The sequence below is a fragment of the Sander vitreus genome, chromosome 19 (assembly GCF_031162955.1).
Source record: "Sander vitreus isolate 19-12246 chromosome 19, sanVit1, whole genome shotgun sequence".
Classification (NCBI taxonomy): Eukaryota; Metazoa; Chordata; class Actinopteri; order Perciformes; family Percidae; genus Sander; species Sander vitreus.
In genome coordinates this window covers 7743704-7758960 of record NC_135873.1, presented here as the reverse complement: position 1 = coordinate 7758960, position 15257 = coordinate 7743704, and the positions used below count along the sequence as shown (strand labels likewise).

The 15257-nt window shown below is 44.0% G+C and overlaps 1 protein-coding gene across 1 annotated transcript; it reads right to left on the bottom strand.

The window, feature by feature from the left end:
* Positions 1 to 3479: 3479 nt before the first annotated feature.
* ntn5 (netrin 5) lies at positions 3480 to 13594 on the bottom strand. Its single transcript, XM_078276085.1, has 6 exons — positions 12133 to 13594; positions 11451 to 11639; positions 8549 to 8698; positions 5070 to 5120; positions 4434 to 4514; positions 3480 to 4209 (listed from the first exon to the last, which is right to left on the bottom strand). The coding sequence occupies exons 1-6, from the start codon at positions 13592 to 13594 to the stop codon at positions 3623 to 3625; spliced, it is 2520 nt and encodes an 839-aa protein (XP_078132211.1). The 3' UTR covers positions 3480 to 3622.
* Between the last annotated feature and the right edge of the window lie 1663 nt (positions 13595 to 15257).

The window sequence follows — 15257 nt, the reverse complement described above, 5'->3', positions numbered from 1 at the left end:
AGATTTTTTTTAACATATAAGGGATGGATCCCCTCTGGTATGACTATTATCATATCTGAAGACAGCATTGTACATGTGTAATTCAACTCTGCAAGGAGGAAGTTTCTTTTTTTGTGTGAGAGAGAAATATGTGAAAAGAGAGAAATAGGGTGGCAGCGATTTTGCTCTTCAAAACAGCATGTCACTCCATTACTTTACGTCAATTATGTAATGTAAAACAGTAAAATTAAAATGTAAAACAGCAAATATTGCTGGTGTGCACGTTTGTAGTACAGTATATACTGTATACAGCATGTGTGTGTCATGGTGTTGCTGCCCAGAGCTGTGCCATGCTTGATTAGTCCTAATCTAGCTGGGAGTCAGGTTGCTGTGTCGGCGGCGTGTCTGTATGGAAGGCATGCAGGCTGCGGATCACAGAGATTGACCCTCTGCCTCTCAGGTTAACAGAAGCCCTGTGTGTGTGTGTGTGTGTGTGTGTGTGTGTGTGTGTGTGTGTGTGTGTGTGTGTGTGTGTGTGTGTGTGTGTGTGTGTGTGTGTGTGTGTGTGTGTGAATGAGATGGCGAAACCTGCTGAACTTGGATTTGAGCTCCTTGAAACTTGGTGTGTGAGGAAGAGATGTACAAACTTTGAGAGTAAAGTGAAATTAGAAGTGTGTGTGTTTGAGAAAAAGGAAATGAGAGGATAAAAATAAGTGTGTGTGTGTGTGTTTGAAAGAGGTCTAGTTGAACTTTGGCTCTGGCTGCACTGGAGGAGGAGTCACCTCTCGTAAAATGTACCCTCAGCAGGTTGTAAACATAATACCACACACTCACAAACACACACTGCTGCCTCCCATGCCAGAGAAGAAGAAGAAAAAGAAGCAGCTAATCTTATATGCCACCAAAACAGTTGGCCTTCCCTTGTCCACAGCGCCTCAGAAAAGTGTATGTTGTTGGTTTGAACGTGACGTGCTTCCCCCTGCAGCAGAACGAGCCGCAGGCTTAAGTTGTCTGTTAGTGTCTGTGTAAGTGTGTGTGTTTGGGGAGTTTTAGGATCAAACCCTCATGTCGACAGAGGCTGCACCGAGGAGACGACCGCTGACAGGTGCTTCCTGCAGCAACGCAGCAGGTGCTTCGTGTACACACACACACACACACACACACACACACACACACACACACACACACACACACACGCCCCCTATGATTGTGCATGAACTGACATGCACACGCACTTTGTCTGGCCCTTGGCCCTCTCATTTACTCAGACAAACACAAGTGTGCGGATGTGAGCCGTAACCCTGCACTCTACTGTACAAGCTAACTGTTATAGCCGCTGTGCTATTGTCATGAGTTTTTTTTTTTCTTTTTCTTGCGCATCTTATATTTCTTTGTCTCATCGGTCAGTTCTGTTATTAAAAGAGTCATTTTGAGTCTCAATTGGTTAAACTTTTATGAGTTTTTGTCACTATCATATCAGGTTTCCTAACATGCTTTCTTTACCTACAACTAGTGCTAATGCTAACCTTTTTCTAACAATTGCCACATTCACTCTTGAGAAAGTGAAAGAATCCGGAGCATTTTGTTGCTGATCTTAAACTTAAGACATATTTTAACATTTTAAGTTATGGGGAACTTGTTAGCAAACAGTAACGGAGCAACGTAAGCATTCATTTGGAGCTGGTTTCTGGCCAACTAACAAATGTAAATCCCATATTTACTGTCTTTTAGCTCTGTTTTGGTCTCCACCAACTCCTAAAGTAAATATTTAACCCTTTAGCTGCTAAATGCTCCACTATGTTTACCAGCTCGTCGCTAACTGTGTCTGTCTGTTGTTTGGTGCTGGACAGGTATTAGCGTACACTTGCTTTATCAGATCTCTTTTTCCACTGGAAATGGCGATGAGAGCAATCAGAGTGAACCAAAACTATGAGCTGAAAAAAATCTCTGTAAAATCTTTTCATATTGTATGATTTTCCTGATTTCTTTACTTGCGAAGCTGGTTAAAGCTAATTTTGGTGGCCCTGAGGAAACAAAAAATCATAATCAAAATCCTGATAAAACAGAATCTTTTCAGTGTAGTTTGTATAGAGACCCGTGTGGATTGTGTGGGCCCCAAGAACCTGCTGGAAGATATTTGGACCTCATGAGTATAAAAAAGCCCACAGACACTCAGTGTACTGTGTGTTCAGTCCCACTTCATCAGTCAGCAAGTCTATTTTTCTCTTTTTATTTTCAATTGCAGACTTCAACACATGGCAGCACAGCCAATCACTGACACGGAAGGCCGTTACCAAAACATGACTGCTCAACAAATAGGAGCTCTTCCATCTGTCTTAATATCCACCCCCTCACCACCACCATCATTTCCCCTGGGCTATGATGCCATTTCTCCCAAATGGAAACAGAAGTCATGACGACAGGTCGGACCGGTGCTTTTTAGATCCATATCTGGGCTCCTAACAGTCTATCTGAGAATTCCTATATGGTTAGAAAATGAGGCTGAGGTTAGTTTGGTCTCTGTGTCAGCTGTCCAATGAAGGAGCAGATTGTAGATAGTGTCAATTTCCCCAAATAATGTACAGTGTGAATGCAAGGTAGGTGTGTGTGTGTGTGTGTGTGTGTGTGTGTGTGTGTGTGTGTGTGTGTGTGTGTGTGTGTGTGTGTGTGTGTGCGTGTGTGTGCGTGCATGTTTGAGTCAGTGAACTGGAGCTTAATTACTTTTATCCCAACTACTGAAAACATGTGAAGAGGGAAAAAACAGAAAAAGGCAAAACTAATAATAATAAAATAATTTGAGTTGTGGACATAATACAGAGCCACAATTGTTTTGTTTTTTTTATGAATTTGACTCCAATATTAGTTGACAAATTACCGGCACAATATCCAGTGTTTGAAATTTAAATTGACAGGCTGCTCCGTGACTACAATAAAATTAAATTGTAAATAAATTGTTTCTGTACATGTTTTGCCAGTTTTAAGCTATTTAATTTGGACATTTGTACAATTTAATGCATTTAATATAATATCATTTTATTCTATTGTATTTGTGGCAAAACAGTTATCAACAAATAGAAAACAACAACATGGCCACTCTCCTTTATTTTTATTTATTTAAAAAGTTTATATAAGTTTATAAGTTTAAATAAGACTTGGTGCACATTCTGTAGCTTATGTTTTTTTTTAAATTATTATTCAGTTTACCCTTGTTTGTAGTGTTTCAAGAATAAATATGATTCAAACTATTTAAAAAAATTTTTTTCGAAAAGGTTCTTTAGTAGAAAATATAAACATTTCTACAACTAATATTTCATAGCACCAATTTTGTTGGTTGAATTTTTATATATTTTTTCATCATTTGTGAGTTTTGCTGCAGAAAGTTGACCTTTACCCTCCGAAAACCCCCACATACGAACAGTTACTTTACATGAGGAAACGTGTGTGTTTCTTTACATCTTTATATAAGCATTTAAATATTACATAAAAGGTGTGTATGCTTTTTTTGTGAGTTGTGGAGTTTCTCCACGCTGAGGAAGCAAAGTCACGCCTGTTCCTCCTGAAACCTTCAGGAAAAAAACTATTAAAAAAAAAAGTCTGACAAGAGCACTTTGCTTCTCCTTGGTCTCTTTGTGGTTTCTGTTTCTCAACCAGGACCTTGAGAAGAGCACATCAGAGCGGGTGTAGTTGGCGAGGGGGTCGCCTTTGTGGTTTTAACCTCTGCGTCTGTGTGAGAGTGTGTGTGTGGCACCACTGAGGTTCGAGTGTCCTCCACTTTCACAGAGTGTGTGTCCACACCGTGAGGCTCGGTGTGTTTCTCAGTTAGCAGGTGAGGGGGGATGTACCCAGACTGGGGCTTTCTGTGAGGGGGGTGCTGGTGGTTGTTGGGGGATTTCGGTGGGCAGCGGCCCCTCTTGTCCTGCCCCCGGAAGCCCCTCAGTTTGGGGCTCCAGTGTTCCCGCCACTGGAGGGCCAGAGTGGAGCGGTCCGCCACCAGCCGCCTCTCCTCTGGGCCCCAGCCCCGCTCCCCCTCCTCTGCACCAATCAGGAGGAAGGTCCGGCCCATGTGGAGGGCGGGGCAGCCGCAGCCAAGGTCGCGGTCGGGGACCCAGAGGGACTGGGAGCCCCTGCGGACGCGCGAGTTGGACCCCGTGCGGAAGACGGTTTGGACTAAGATGGAGAACTGCCACCAGGGACCTGAACGCTCCATCCCTCTCACCTGCACCTTCAACACTGGGAAAGACAGAGATGCAATATACATTATATTTTTGAAATTACATTTTTCTATTATTATCATTAAAAAAAAGTATATTTTAGTGTCACGTATTTGGTTTCATTCATCAGATTTACAGTAGGTTAGATTTTATTTCAGAGGGGGGAAAAAATGAAAAGTTTAAGAACATTATTTTTCTTTTTTGACAAGGTAATAAATAAATAAATAAAAACATGACACTAACCGAAGTCCTTGAGACAATAGGTCTCCAAGTTCATCCTGACTTTAACCTGAGAAGGCTGGCAGTATGAAACACACTCCTCCGCTATCAAAGGGGAGAGAAAGAGACAGAGGGAGGGAGAATGCATCAAATCAGAGGGTATCATTTCATAGCAAGCATATCAGCACATGTCTTTTCCCCTAATTACAATATGGCTGCTTCTATTTGTCATCACAGTATACTGTGACTAACAGATGACTTCAACTGCAGCAGGTGGGACATTCCTCAAGCCGCCACTAGGAGGGAGTGGTTAGCTACTGCATGAAGAGTTAGAGCAGGAGATGGATGATATGTTGGTATGTTATACATGATGTGGCATCAACAGGGTTAAAATGATAGTTTAGAGTATGAATTATTATTATGGCAAAGGCATTATTTCCTTTAAGTGGAATTCTCCCAACACATCTGATTGATAACAAATGCACATTTTATTATAGCACCTTTTCAAACTAATTGTTACGAGATGATTTATAAAAAGATCAAAAGAGATACATTGCAGATACAAGCAGAGGAGTGGATGAACCCAAAGTTTGACTAAAATGCAAATACAAATCCAGAATAAATTACAACTGTGCAATTTCAGCCTGTAGATTTTCTCACCTATGCTGTACTGAGGTTGATACACTGGGGTTGGAGCGACCTCTTGAATTCCTGCAAACATAAACACAGCTTCAGACAGGTGACAGGAACAGATACACAGAGAAGCGTCAGCATACCCACATGAGCTGTCAGGTTGTTGCAGACCGAGTGTGTGGTTTGTGTGCTATGCTCGGGTCATTGGGGTGTGTGTGGTCCTTTTATGGCCTAGAAACACTCTCTGCTGCTCACTTGAACACACACACACACACACACACACACACACACACACACACACACACACACACACACACACAGATACAAACTATACTTTTGGTAATGTATAAGGTCAAACCATCACTTCTTGTATGGTTTTGTCTCAAACATTAAATAGAGTGTAATAAAGTTGACTGTGTGTCCATGAACTGGCCTGTACATTACATTACATTACACAGACCTCTTGTAAAAGTGTGTGTGACAGTGCTGCCATATTTTACCAAGTTCGCACTCTGTCCCCCCGTCCATGTCCTGTCCTTTCTGACACAACTGGGCCAGTGACACCCTACACCCCTACTTTTAAAAGACAGAAAGGTGCTGTGTGTTTGTATGTACAGTATATGTGAGGGGGTCAAAGTTAGGTAAATGCAGTATACCTGAGTGAGCAGGGCTGGGTGTCGTTTGACATTTTTTAAATACGTTTTTGGATATCTGGTTGCGAGGATTTTTTTCTTTTTAATAAAATAAGCCAAATTCTTCAAACACAAGCGGTTGAACACAAACTTTACCTTCACGAATATATTGTATAAAAACGGGAAATTAAACCATTAAATATCTGAGCAAAGAATAAGTATACAAAACAACATGACTACAAATCTGACCATCACCTATCTAATACCTAAAATGCACTCTGACTTTGGATGATCTAAAAGTGCTCATTTTATGCTCATTTTCAGGTTCATAATTGTATTTAGAGGTTATATCAGAATAGGTTTACATGGTTTAATTTTCAAAAAACACTATATTTTTGTTGTACTGCACATTGCTGCAGCTCCTCTTTTCACCCTGTGTGTTGAGCTCTCTGTTTTAGCTACAGAGTGAGGCATCTCACTTCTGTTCCATCTTTGTTGGAGTCGCACATGCGCAGTAGCTAGGTAAGGACTACTACCCAGTCAGAAGCAGAGAATGAGGGCGTGCCACGCTAGCAGCTAGGCGAGCATTATAACGTGTGTTACAAAGTGGCGAGCGTTCGTCACGGAAGTAAAGGCTGGACTACAATAGAGCTGTTTGGAGCAGTTTGTGAACAGTGTTTTCTGTTGGAGATGGTAAGTCCCTTTGGGGTGGACTTTGGGCTTTTTCACTTTGTAAACCTATTACATCTACAAAAAAAGATATATAACACAATAAAGGAAAGGGAAAAAGCCAAAAAGCATAATATGAGCACTTTAAGAGAAAATGCAGTATGCTGTACCAACAAAATGTGTAAATTTAGTTTTCTTGTCCATTGTAATTTGTCTGTTGTTTGTTTAACGAAACAAACTTCATTTTGATTATTTAATAGGAATTAAAAAGAATTGTTTTGCAAGGTGTGGGTCCAACAAATAATGCGTTTTGCCATTGTAAGGGAGGACAGCAGAGATACATACTTAATACTGTAAGCTTCCTGTGCTGTTCAAGGTGTGGATACAAAGGTTCAGTGGGCGCTAACTTTAAGTTTAGCCTGGCTGCTGCATGCCTTTTGGTCTGTCTGATGAGAGGCGGGGTGTTAGAGTTAGAGGTGGTAGTAGGGGGTAAGAGATGCTATACATAGCCTGAGATGGTCTGGCAGTAAAAACAAACAAGGTTTTCTTTCACTCACTCCTTTCACTGGAAGAGTTACGGGTCTGGGCCCTGTGATGGGGGGCATTTTGAGCTGCACAACAGGTGTGAACCTCGTCGCTGCTGGCTCCCTGTGTCACCCGATTGGGGCTTACAGTACACAGCGTCAGTGCCTATGTAGTTGTAGGCACTCGTGCGGTTAGACGTGGAAGTGCACGTGGATTAGCGCTTATGGCTGAGGTTCGGTGCTGGCCAGGCACAGAGATATGAGTAGCAACAATCCAATTGATCTGACGCTGATCCCACATCAGCTGGAGATTAGGTTTCTCTGTAGCGGTCAGCTCATGTTAACGCTGCTATGGAAACCCTCTCTAGGGATGATGAAAAGGGGACATGCTGGGAGATTGGGCCAAATTAGTCTGGACAGCAGCGGCCCCTTTTATATTGAGCTACTACTTGATAAAGGTTTAGCAAGCTTGATAGGAGGTTTAATCCATTAAGGCCACAAGCAAATGAGGTTGAAGGAGAAAATTCACTTTGTCGTGACTGACAACAAACTAATACAAGTCTGTGATTTATTTGAGCAGGGTGGCATGCATCGAATGCAGAGAGAACATTTTGTATTTAATAAGTTAAGACTCACAATCCATATTAAACAAGTCCTTGAACAGCTGAGATTCCTATGATGATATGTTTTTTTGCTCCCTTCAAAGCAAAAGTTTGGTTATAAGACTAGGCAACGGCAACTTAAACGACTTGAACAAGGTTTGGGAAAGACTGCAGTCATTTTCAAGAGAAACCAGCATTAGGGCTAGGGGGGGACCTCCTGTCCAAAGTCTTTTTTTTGGCATTAAATCATAATGCTACTTCTGCCTTTGGTTCTCAGAGACAACTTCCATTATTTGCACACCAATAAGCTTGTTAATGGGTTGTTTTAAATGTTTGAACAAATAACTAGTGTCAAAGCTGTCATTTGACATAGGTCTGTTTGGTTTATGGGTTCATAGTATTTTACTATGGTTCTGCCTGTGATGTGGGGGGGTAGATCAGCTGCTCACCAGCTAAATCAAGGAGAGTGTTTGCAGGTCTGCCTGATTAGGTCCTGAGGGGCTGGCCACTCCTAAGGTGTTTACAATTATATAGGTAAGATAGTTCTGCAGTGAATGCCATTTTTATAATACTTGGGTTGCATATTGTTGTGGGTGCACATATATGTATAAATAGCAACGTCAGCAGTAACTGATCTATCTAATTGTAATGGTATTTTCAGAAACAAAGTGTTAATGTTGCTTTCTCAGGTTAGCTCACCCTATAATCACCTGTGCAGGTGGTAGATTCCAATTAGTGGAGGCTGAGTTAAAAGAGCTTCAGGCGAAGGGGAGAGAGGGGAAAGGATTTGGCAGCTTGCTCTGAGGTTCCTGTTTTGGTTATTTTTTATTTTTATTTAGTATAAATTAGTTTTTGTATTTCTTTGGGTTCAGTTTGTGCCCTTTGCTTGAGTATGTTAAACACCACAGTTTTTGCATGTATCCAGTCGGCTTCTTAAAAATCCCTTTTTAGAAAGTTTCGGGCGCCCCACCATTTGGTCAGTCTTGGAGTGATGTGGGGGGTGTTATACTAACATAGATCTCCATTTTTATGGTACATAACTGACTCTGATTATGAATAAACATTAATACTGGACTTACGTATGCAGGGCCGCAGAGGGGACTTGCCCTGTTTGTAACCTGGGGCACAGCGGTTACACCTGAGGCCGGTCACCCCTTCTCGACACAGGCACTGACCTGATGTCTGGTTACACCAGCGACCCACTGCGCCCAAAGGATGGCACTGACACGCTGAAAAATGAGAACAAGAAGATTAGAGAAGTGATATGGATTTGTTTTGTAGCCTGGAGGTTAAAGCAGCAATGTATTATTGGCAACTTGGGGGCATCCAAACAAACTGAAGATCCAACAGAAATATTATCACCTTAGAGTTAATGTGGACGTGTTAGACATGCCAAACAGAGGTGTACTTTCACAACAGCAAATATTAGCATTTATTTGAAGTTGTGTCTCTGTCCATCATCTTTATATCCAATATCCACCCTCCTTGGATCTCTGTTTTGGTCTCTCATCTCATCTCGCTCTTTAGGGAAATATCTGTCTCTTTAGGTCCAATGTTTTCATTAGCTAATCACTAGTCTCGCTTTGCCAGACCTTCCTCCACAATGTTGCGGAGCTGTGGAGGAGGGTCTGGCTAGTCCACACAGCAGTCCGGTATGGAAGAAAAACATGCTCCGGTTTATTGCCATTTCTTTAAACCAATCACAAACGTCATGGGCGGCGCTAAGCGCTGCACGGAGCCCCGGTGCCGCTGGAAAATAGCTTCTGGATGGAACTTGTTTTGGTGGAACATGTACTTTCAGAGGTTGTTTTAGTCTTGCAACAGAAAACTCCGATTTGACAGTCTAGCTAGCTGTCTGGATTTACCTTGCAGAGATCTGAGGAGCAGTTAACCATAGTCCTCCATTTTCCAGAGGCAACAGGGTAATCCCGGAAGTGGAAGGTCGTGGATATAAACTAGCTAATCACTAACTTGACCTGTCTGCTGTTTGATGCTGGGCAGGTAGCGTACAGTGGTTTATGCTGAAAACAGCAGCCTGCTGAAATTGACACTGATGAGAGTGGTGAGAGTGAACCAACACGTAAAGCTGCGGGCCTTATAACCAAAATAATGAACTTAAAGACGCTCCATAGATCTCAGGGGAGTTCATCACTACGATCGACCCCCTTCACATAACAGTCATAGTGGTCTTGGTTGGTTCAGATACCCAGTGAAGGTTTTCAGTGGCCAAGACTGGTTGCACTGGGGAGCTTCCTCATGCGAATATGTTTCATATGTATGAATATGAAATAAGAATGGAAACAAGTTAGCAGATTTGGTTGAGTTGCCCTGGCTTTGTAAATAGACTCCATCAGGTTGTAACAACAAGAAAGCATGTTCTATTACGATATACTGTACGATATTTTAGCACAAACTTGTGTCAAAATCTGTGACTACTACACAAAGGACAACAGGATTAAGAAGCCCATCCATCAGTGAAGGGACCCAGGTTTAATCCTGCTTGACAGCATCCGTCCTGAGGGAATGTCCTTGAGCAAAGACCTCTACTAACACCATAAAGGCTATTTTTTGTTGGGTAAACAAAGACAAATTCCTCCATAGAGCTATTAACATGATGGTGGGGGTGGTTTGGTTATAGTATATTTGTCAAACGTTCTCGGGGATTAAACAATATGGTCCTGGAGTTATTTCCATCATTATCGCTAGGTGCTTTTAGCCCACAAAGATGGATACCAATCCTGTATCTAAATTAAATTATTTTCTGATTCATGTCCCTTAATGTTGGCTGATGTGATGCTGTATAATGATTACTGCTGGGATTTGCCACAGTTTATATTGCAAAGCTTTTTATTTCCCACTATTATTACGGGATAAGACCCGGTGAGAGAAGACAGAGAGAGGAAGCCACACTTCAGCAGCTCTGTTCCCCCTCTAGGAATATTTACACAAATCCATACAATGAGACCAAACAACCTGACTGGACAAAATGAGTAATTGAGCTCTGAAGGGTAACTCGGTGAAATATAGCATCAATAAATTAAAACTGAGATGTATGGCTGTGTGGCGGAGGATATGAATTTGCAGTTTGCTATTGTTTCATGCATGAAAAGTGATATGTGGATATTTAATCATAGCTCATATTTTTCATCCCTGCAGGTGCGTCAACCTCAAAGAGAGCCCATTAACTTTGGATATATTAGGCCCGTGGTCAAGCTTTCACATAAGCATGCCAGAGTGTCACAGTCACTTAGGACATGTGACTAGTCAAAGGTCAGGGGTCACGGCAGATGCCAGTCAGTGGTAACGATGGGGATACAGGTGGCAGCTCAGTAGGGTTTGTAAGTGTTTTTGTGTGCGTATTGCTAACACGAATAGCAGTTGCTCTCACAATGTAACCACCCCATAAACACTTCTGTACGCTCGGACAGAGACAGAGTGGGCATGTAAACACACACAGATACACATGCACTCAGACAGTCAGACATAAACACCGTCTCTTACACTATGACCTGCTTTTCATCGTCCAGGAATGCAGCTAGTTATTTGAGTTATTCACCCATGCATATGCACAAATACACAAACACGAATACACACCCTCCTTCCCCTTAACCCTGTAAACACACACACACACACACACACACACACACACACACACACCCAGGTTTGTGGCACTATCTTTGTGGGGACCTGTCATCGACATAATGCATTCCCTAGCCCCTTACCCTAACCTTAACCATCACAACTAAATGCCTAACCTTAACCCTTACCCTAACCCTAACCATAACCTAATTCTAACCCTAATCCTACAACCAAGTCTTAACCCTCAAACAGCCCTTTAAACTAGTGGGGTCCAGCATTTTGGCCCCACAAAGCTGTCGGGACGGAAGTATACTGGACTCCCGGTTTTTGGACCCCACGAATATAGTTAAACAAGCCCACACACACACACACACACACACACACACACACGTGGTGACTAACGTTGGCAGGCCTTGCGGTGGTTCTGCGGCTTGCTGTTGTCCCGGGTGTATCCGTTCTGGCAGTACTGGCAGTGGCGTCCGGCCGTGTGGTGGCGACACTTCTGGCACACACCTCCGCTCCGCCGGCCCGACTGCTGAAACACCTCCATGCTGAAGCGGCACTTGTTTGAGTGGCCATTACACTCACAGGCTTGACAAGGGAGAGAAAAAGTAAACACCAATGAAGGAAATCACAAGATATCACATCCAATGTTTTGGATTGGGTCCTTTTTGATGGGTAACTTTCAGGTTCAGGGGTTGGGAAAAACTAGAGAAATGCTTATGTGGTGGCATCATTGGTTAGTAATGAAGATGCACCAACACGGTGACATCTTTGGAGCTGATGTCTTTTTATTCTTTTTTTTCATCCTGTATTTTTTGGCCATTTTGTGCTTTGATTAGAGAGTCGACAGCAGAATGATGACAGGAGGAAATAAAGGGAGAGCGAGATGAGGATTTGACATGCAACAAATGCCTTGAACCATGAGGGTCGGGGCAGAAAGCCTGTGTCTTTGAAAGACATGGGTGTTTGCCACTCAGGGAGGGTCTAACGAAATATATGGCAAATATGGGATCTGTTTTTTTGATACTATTTGAAAACATTCCCCCCATAATTTAATTCAGCAATAGGATGCAGGACTCACCAACACAGGGGTTTGGGTGCGTGGGTGTAGCTCGATGCCACGGTCTGTCGCAGTAGAAATCCTCACACACATCACAGTCTGGCCCGGCCGTGTGATGCTCACATATGCACACTGCCTGGCCTGTGTCATCACGGCGACACCTGGAAGCGTGTCCGTTACATTTACACCTGCCGCCAACTTGCAGGTCCGAGAGGGCCAGAGGAGCTCGGACAGCAGAGGGTGGGGACACCTGTAGATTCCTGGAGCTTTGTTTTGTATTGAGATTATTGTTTCTCCTCTTCCTCAGTTCCCGCCCCTTGTTGTTCCTGCTCCGTCCCTCAACTGTCCAATTACAACCTCCATTGGGGCAAGGAAGCCAATGATTGTTTTCCTTCTTGCGGCCCCGCCCTCTGGCTTTCCCGCCTTTCTTTGGGGAAGCGAGTGTGTCCGTGCTAAAACTATCCCCCTTTTCTTTGCTAGTCACATTGTGTCCATCTTCGTCTTGATCTGACCCTTTATAATGACCCTTCCTTCTATGTTTGTCCACTTTCTCCCCTTTGTTCTTCCCCCTTATCTCTGAGTTTTTTGTCTCGCTCTCAAAAAATGCCAATGTATTATCTGTGTTTAACTTGTCCACCTGATCTCCAGTGTGCCCCTTGGAGCCTGATCTCCACCTCAGAAGCCCAGTCCCTTTGTCATCTTCTGCACCATCCCGCCATCGTGCTTCCTCTTTCTTGTCCGAGTTGCCTACCTTGGCCTCTATGGACACCTGGTGGAAGACCACACGGATGTCCGTGGCCGTCACCCAGTCCTGGAGGGTGTGGCTGTGGTCAAAATCAGGAGAGGATGGTCGTCCGTCCAGGGTGGAGAAGGCCAACACCATGCCGCCCCTCTGCTTTTGTAGGGGGCGAGGGTCTGAGCACAGGGGCTCTGTCTCTTGGTGCCTTGTCTGGGCCACCGTCTGGGAGGGCAGCCCAAAGTTTCTTTGGCAGTCGCTGGAGTAGTGCTGCATCGGCCTCCAGGTGCGCCCAAAGTTCATCGACTTGAGAATGGAGATGGAGATTGGGTCCGATGGCTCCCCCTGTTGGCAAAACTGCAAACTTATGTAGGTGATCTCAAAGCGGCGGCCCAGAGGTAGCGTGAGGACCCATTCTCCGGCGTCAGGACCTTTGTGAGCCATCCAGCATGTGACGTTGTGAGGGTTGTGCAGGTCCGTCAAGGTGGTGACGTTGCTGTCATAATCAGGCCCTTGTAGCGAGTGGCTAGCATTGGCTGGGATGCCATAGGCCGCGTTAATAAACTCCGACAGGCAGTGTCGCGGGCGGCCATCCAGGTAGTAGCAGGGGTCATGAGGCGATGTCCAGCTCAACGGGGTGTGGGAAAGGGAAGAGGAGACGAGGGATGGAGGAAGGAAAAAGAGGAGTAGAAGGAAAACAGGGAAAAGAGAGGTGGACGGGGGAAGGGAAAAGCGCAGGAACATCATGTCATCGAGCCTGTGGAAGAAAAAAAGATTTTTAAGAGAAAACCATTGGAGCTATATCATAAAATGGGAAAAAAAAAAAGCACACAAACTGATTGATTTATATGAGTTGCATTTGAAGCCAAAGAAGGAAATATAAGATAGACCACCTGTGCCTTTATTGAAAACACACAATACCAGCTCACTGCATCACTTAATCGGCATCTTATTGGCTTTCGGTAGATACCAGTAAAGATCTCATCCCGTAAAAATGTAATCCCTGATCTTCACAGTAGTGTCAGCCACTGGTTTGAACCCATGGCCTTGACAGCCTTTACGAACATATCTGTCTTAAAACTCCCCTCAACCCCGAGAGGAGTGGATGAGTGCGGGTGAAGAAGGCGCACACCCAGTGGTCTGTCTGAAATGACAAAAAACATGCCCGACAGCTGGGGCTAAACCCGGAGCTGGACCACATCCATCACATTTATGGCTCTCCTTTTCAAATCACTTTACCGTCGGTCAGTGCTGCAGGCGAGCCGGGGGCCTGAGCATAAGCGGTGTGAATTGTTATCGAGCAGAAAAGAGCGGATGAGAAAAAAGACAGAATAAAATGAGAGGAGGGTAGGAGAGGAGTTAGGAGATTAGTCTTGAGGATGGTAGGAAATGATTTATGTGTGTTCGGCTTGAGCCCCTGCATGGAAACTTCCGTGGTAAAGACAAACACAGACTTGTGTACGTCCACTGCATGAACAAATCCCTTTCCGTCTCTTACAACTGCTGATGAGTGTAATTTATTCCTCTGTCAAGATTTGATACCCGAGAGCGTTAATTTTGGCATGTGGACAAAACGAACAATGCGTGAGCTTTGTCTGGAAGCAGTGATTTATTGTTTTTACCGCTCACATGAAGCCCAGAAGCACATTTCCAACAGGCACTTTTTTATTAGTTTCTTGCTAAGAAAGTTCAACACTTGCCACTTTTACTTTTAGGTCATTCTTGTTTCTTATCTTCTTAAGAGGACTGTCATTTTCTCATCAATAACCACAATACTTCCACATTTTCAAACAACTTTCCCTCTACCCTTCCATGCCCCTGTCCATCTATCACCTGCCCCCTTCATTCTGTTCTGGGAATATTCTTAACTGCTGCGAGATTAATGATGTCCTAACAAGCGTTTGACACTGACAGCAAAGTCAGCAGGGCTGCATAAACCAAACCCGTAGGAGAAGACGGGGCTGAGAGCCTCTCCGGTCTCGTCATCCCGCTCAATTAGCCAAGGACCGAAATAAGAGGCTTCCCTCAGGGACCACACAGCTCTGAGGGGCCTGCGAGGAGGCCGTGGCACTCCCTCGGCTGCCTCGGACAAACTGCTCTGCTCCTGACCTTCCAAAAGCAGAGACCTGCTAGAAAGTGAGTCGACCAAACCTGGTTGAGGACAAAAGCCAAAATCAGGCATAATGGGCGATTCTGTTTTTGTGGTGTTGCTACAGGAAACGCTACAAGCAAACAGTGCAGTGATGAGCGGTCTAACTGTGACCCTGGTGCCACCGCCGCATTCCTGGGGTCCAGAATGCCTCGGCTGGTCATTCCTGACGTGTCGAGACATGCCCCACGGGAACCTGAACGCCCTGATAAAAAGCAGGACTTGAGGATAAGTTGATCGGATGATTAATTAGGTCTCTGG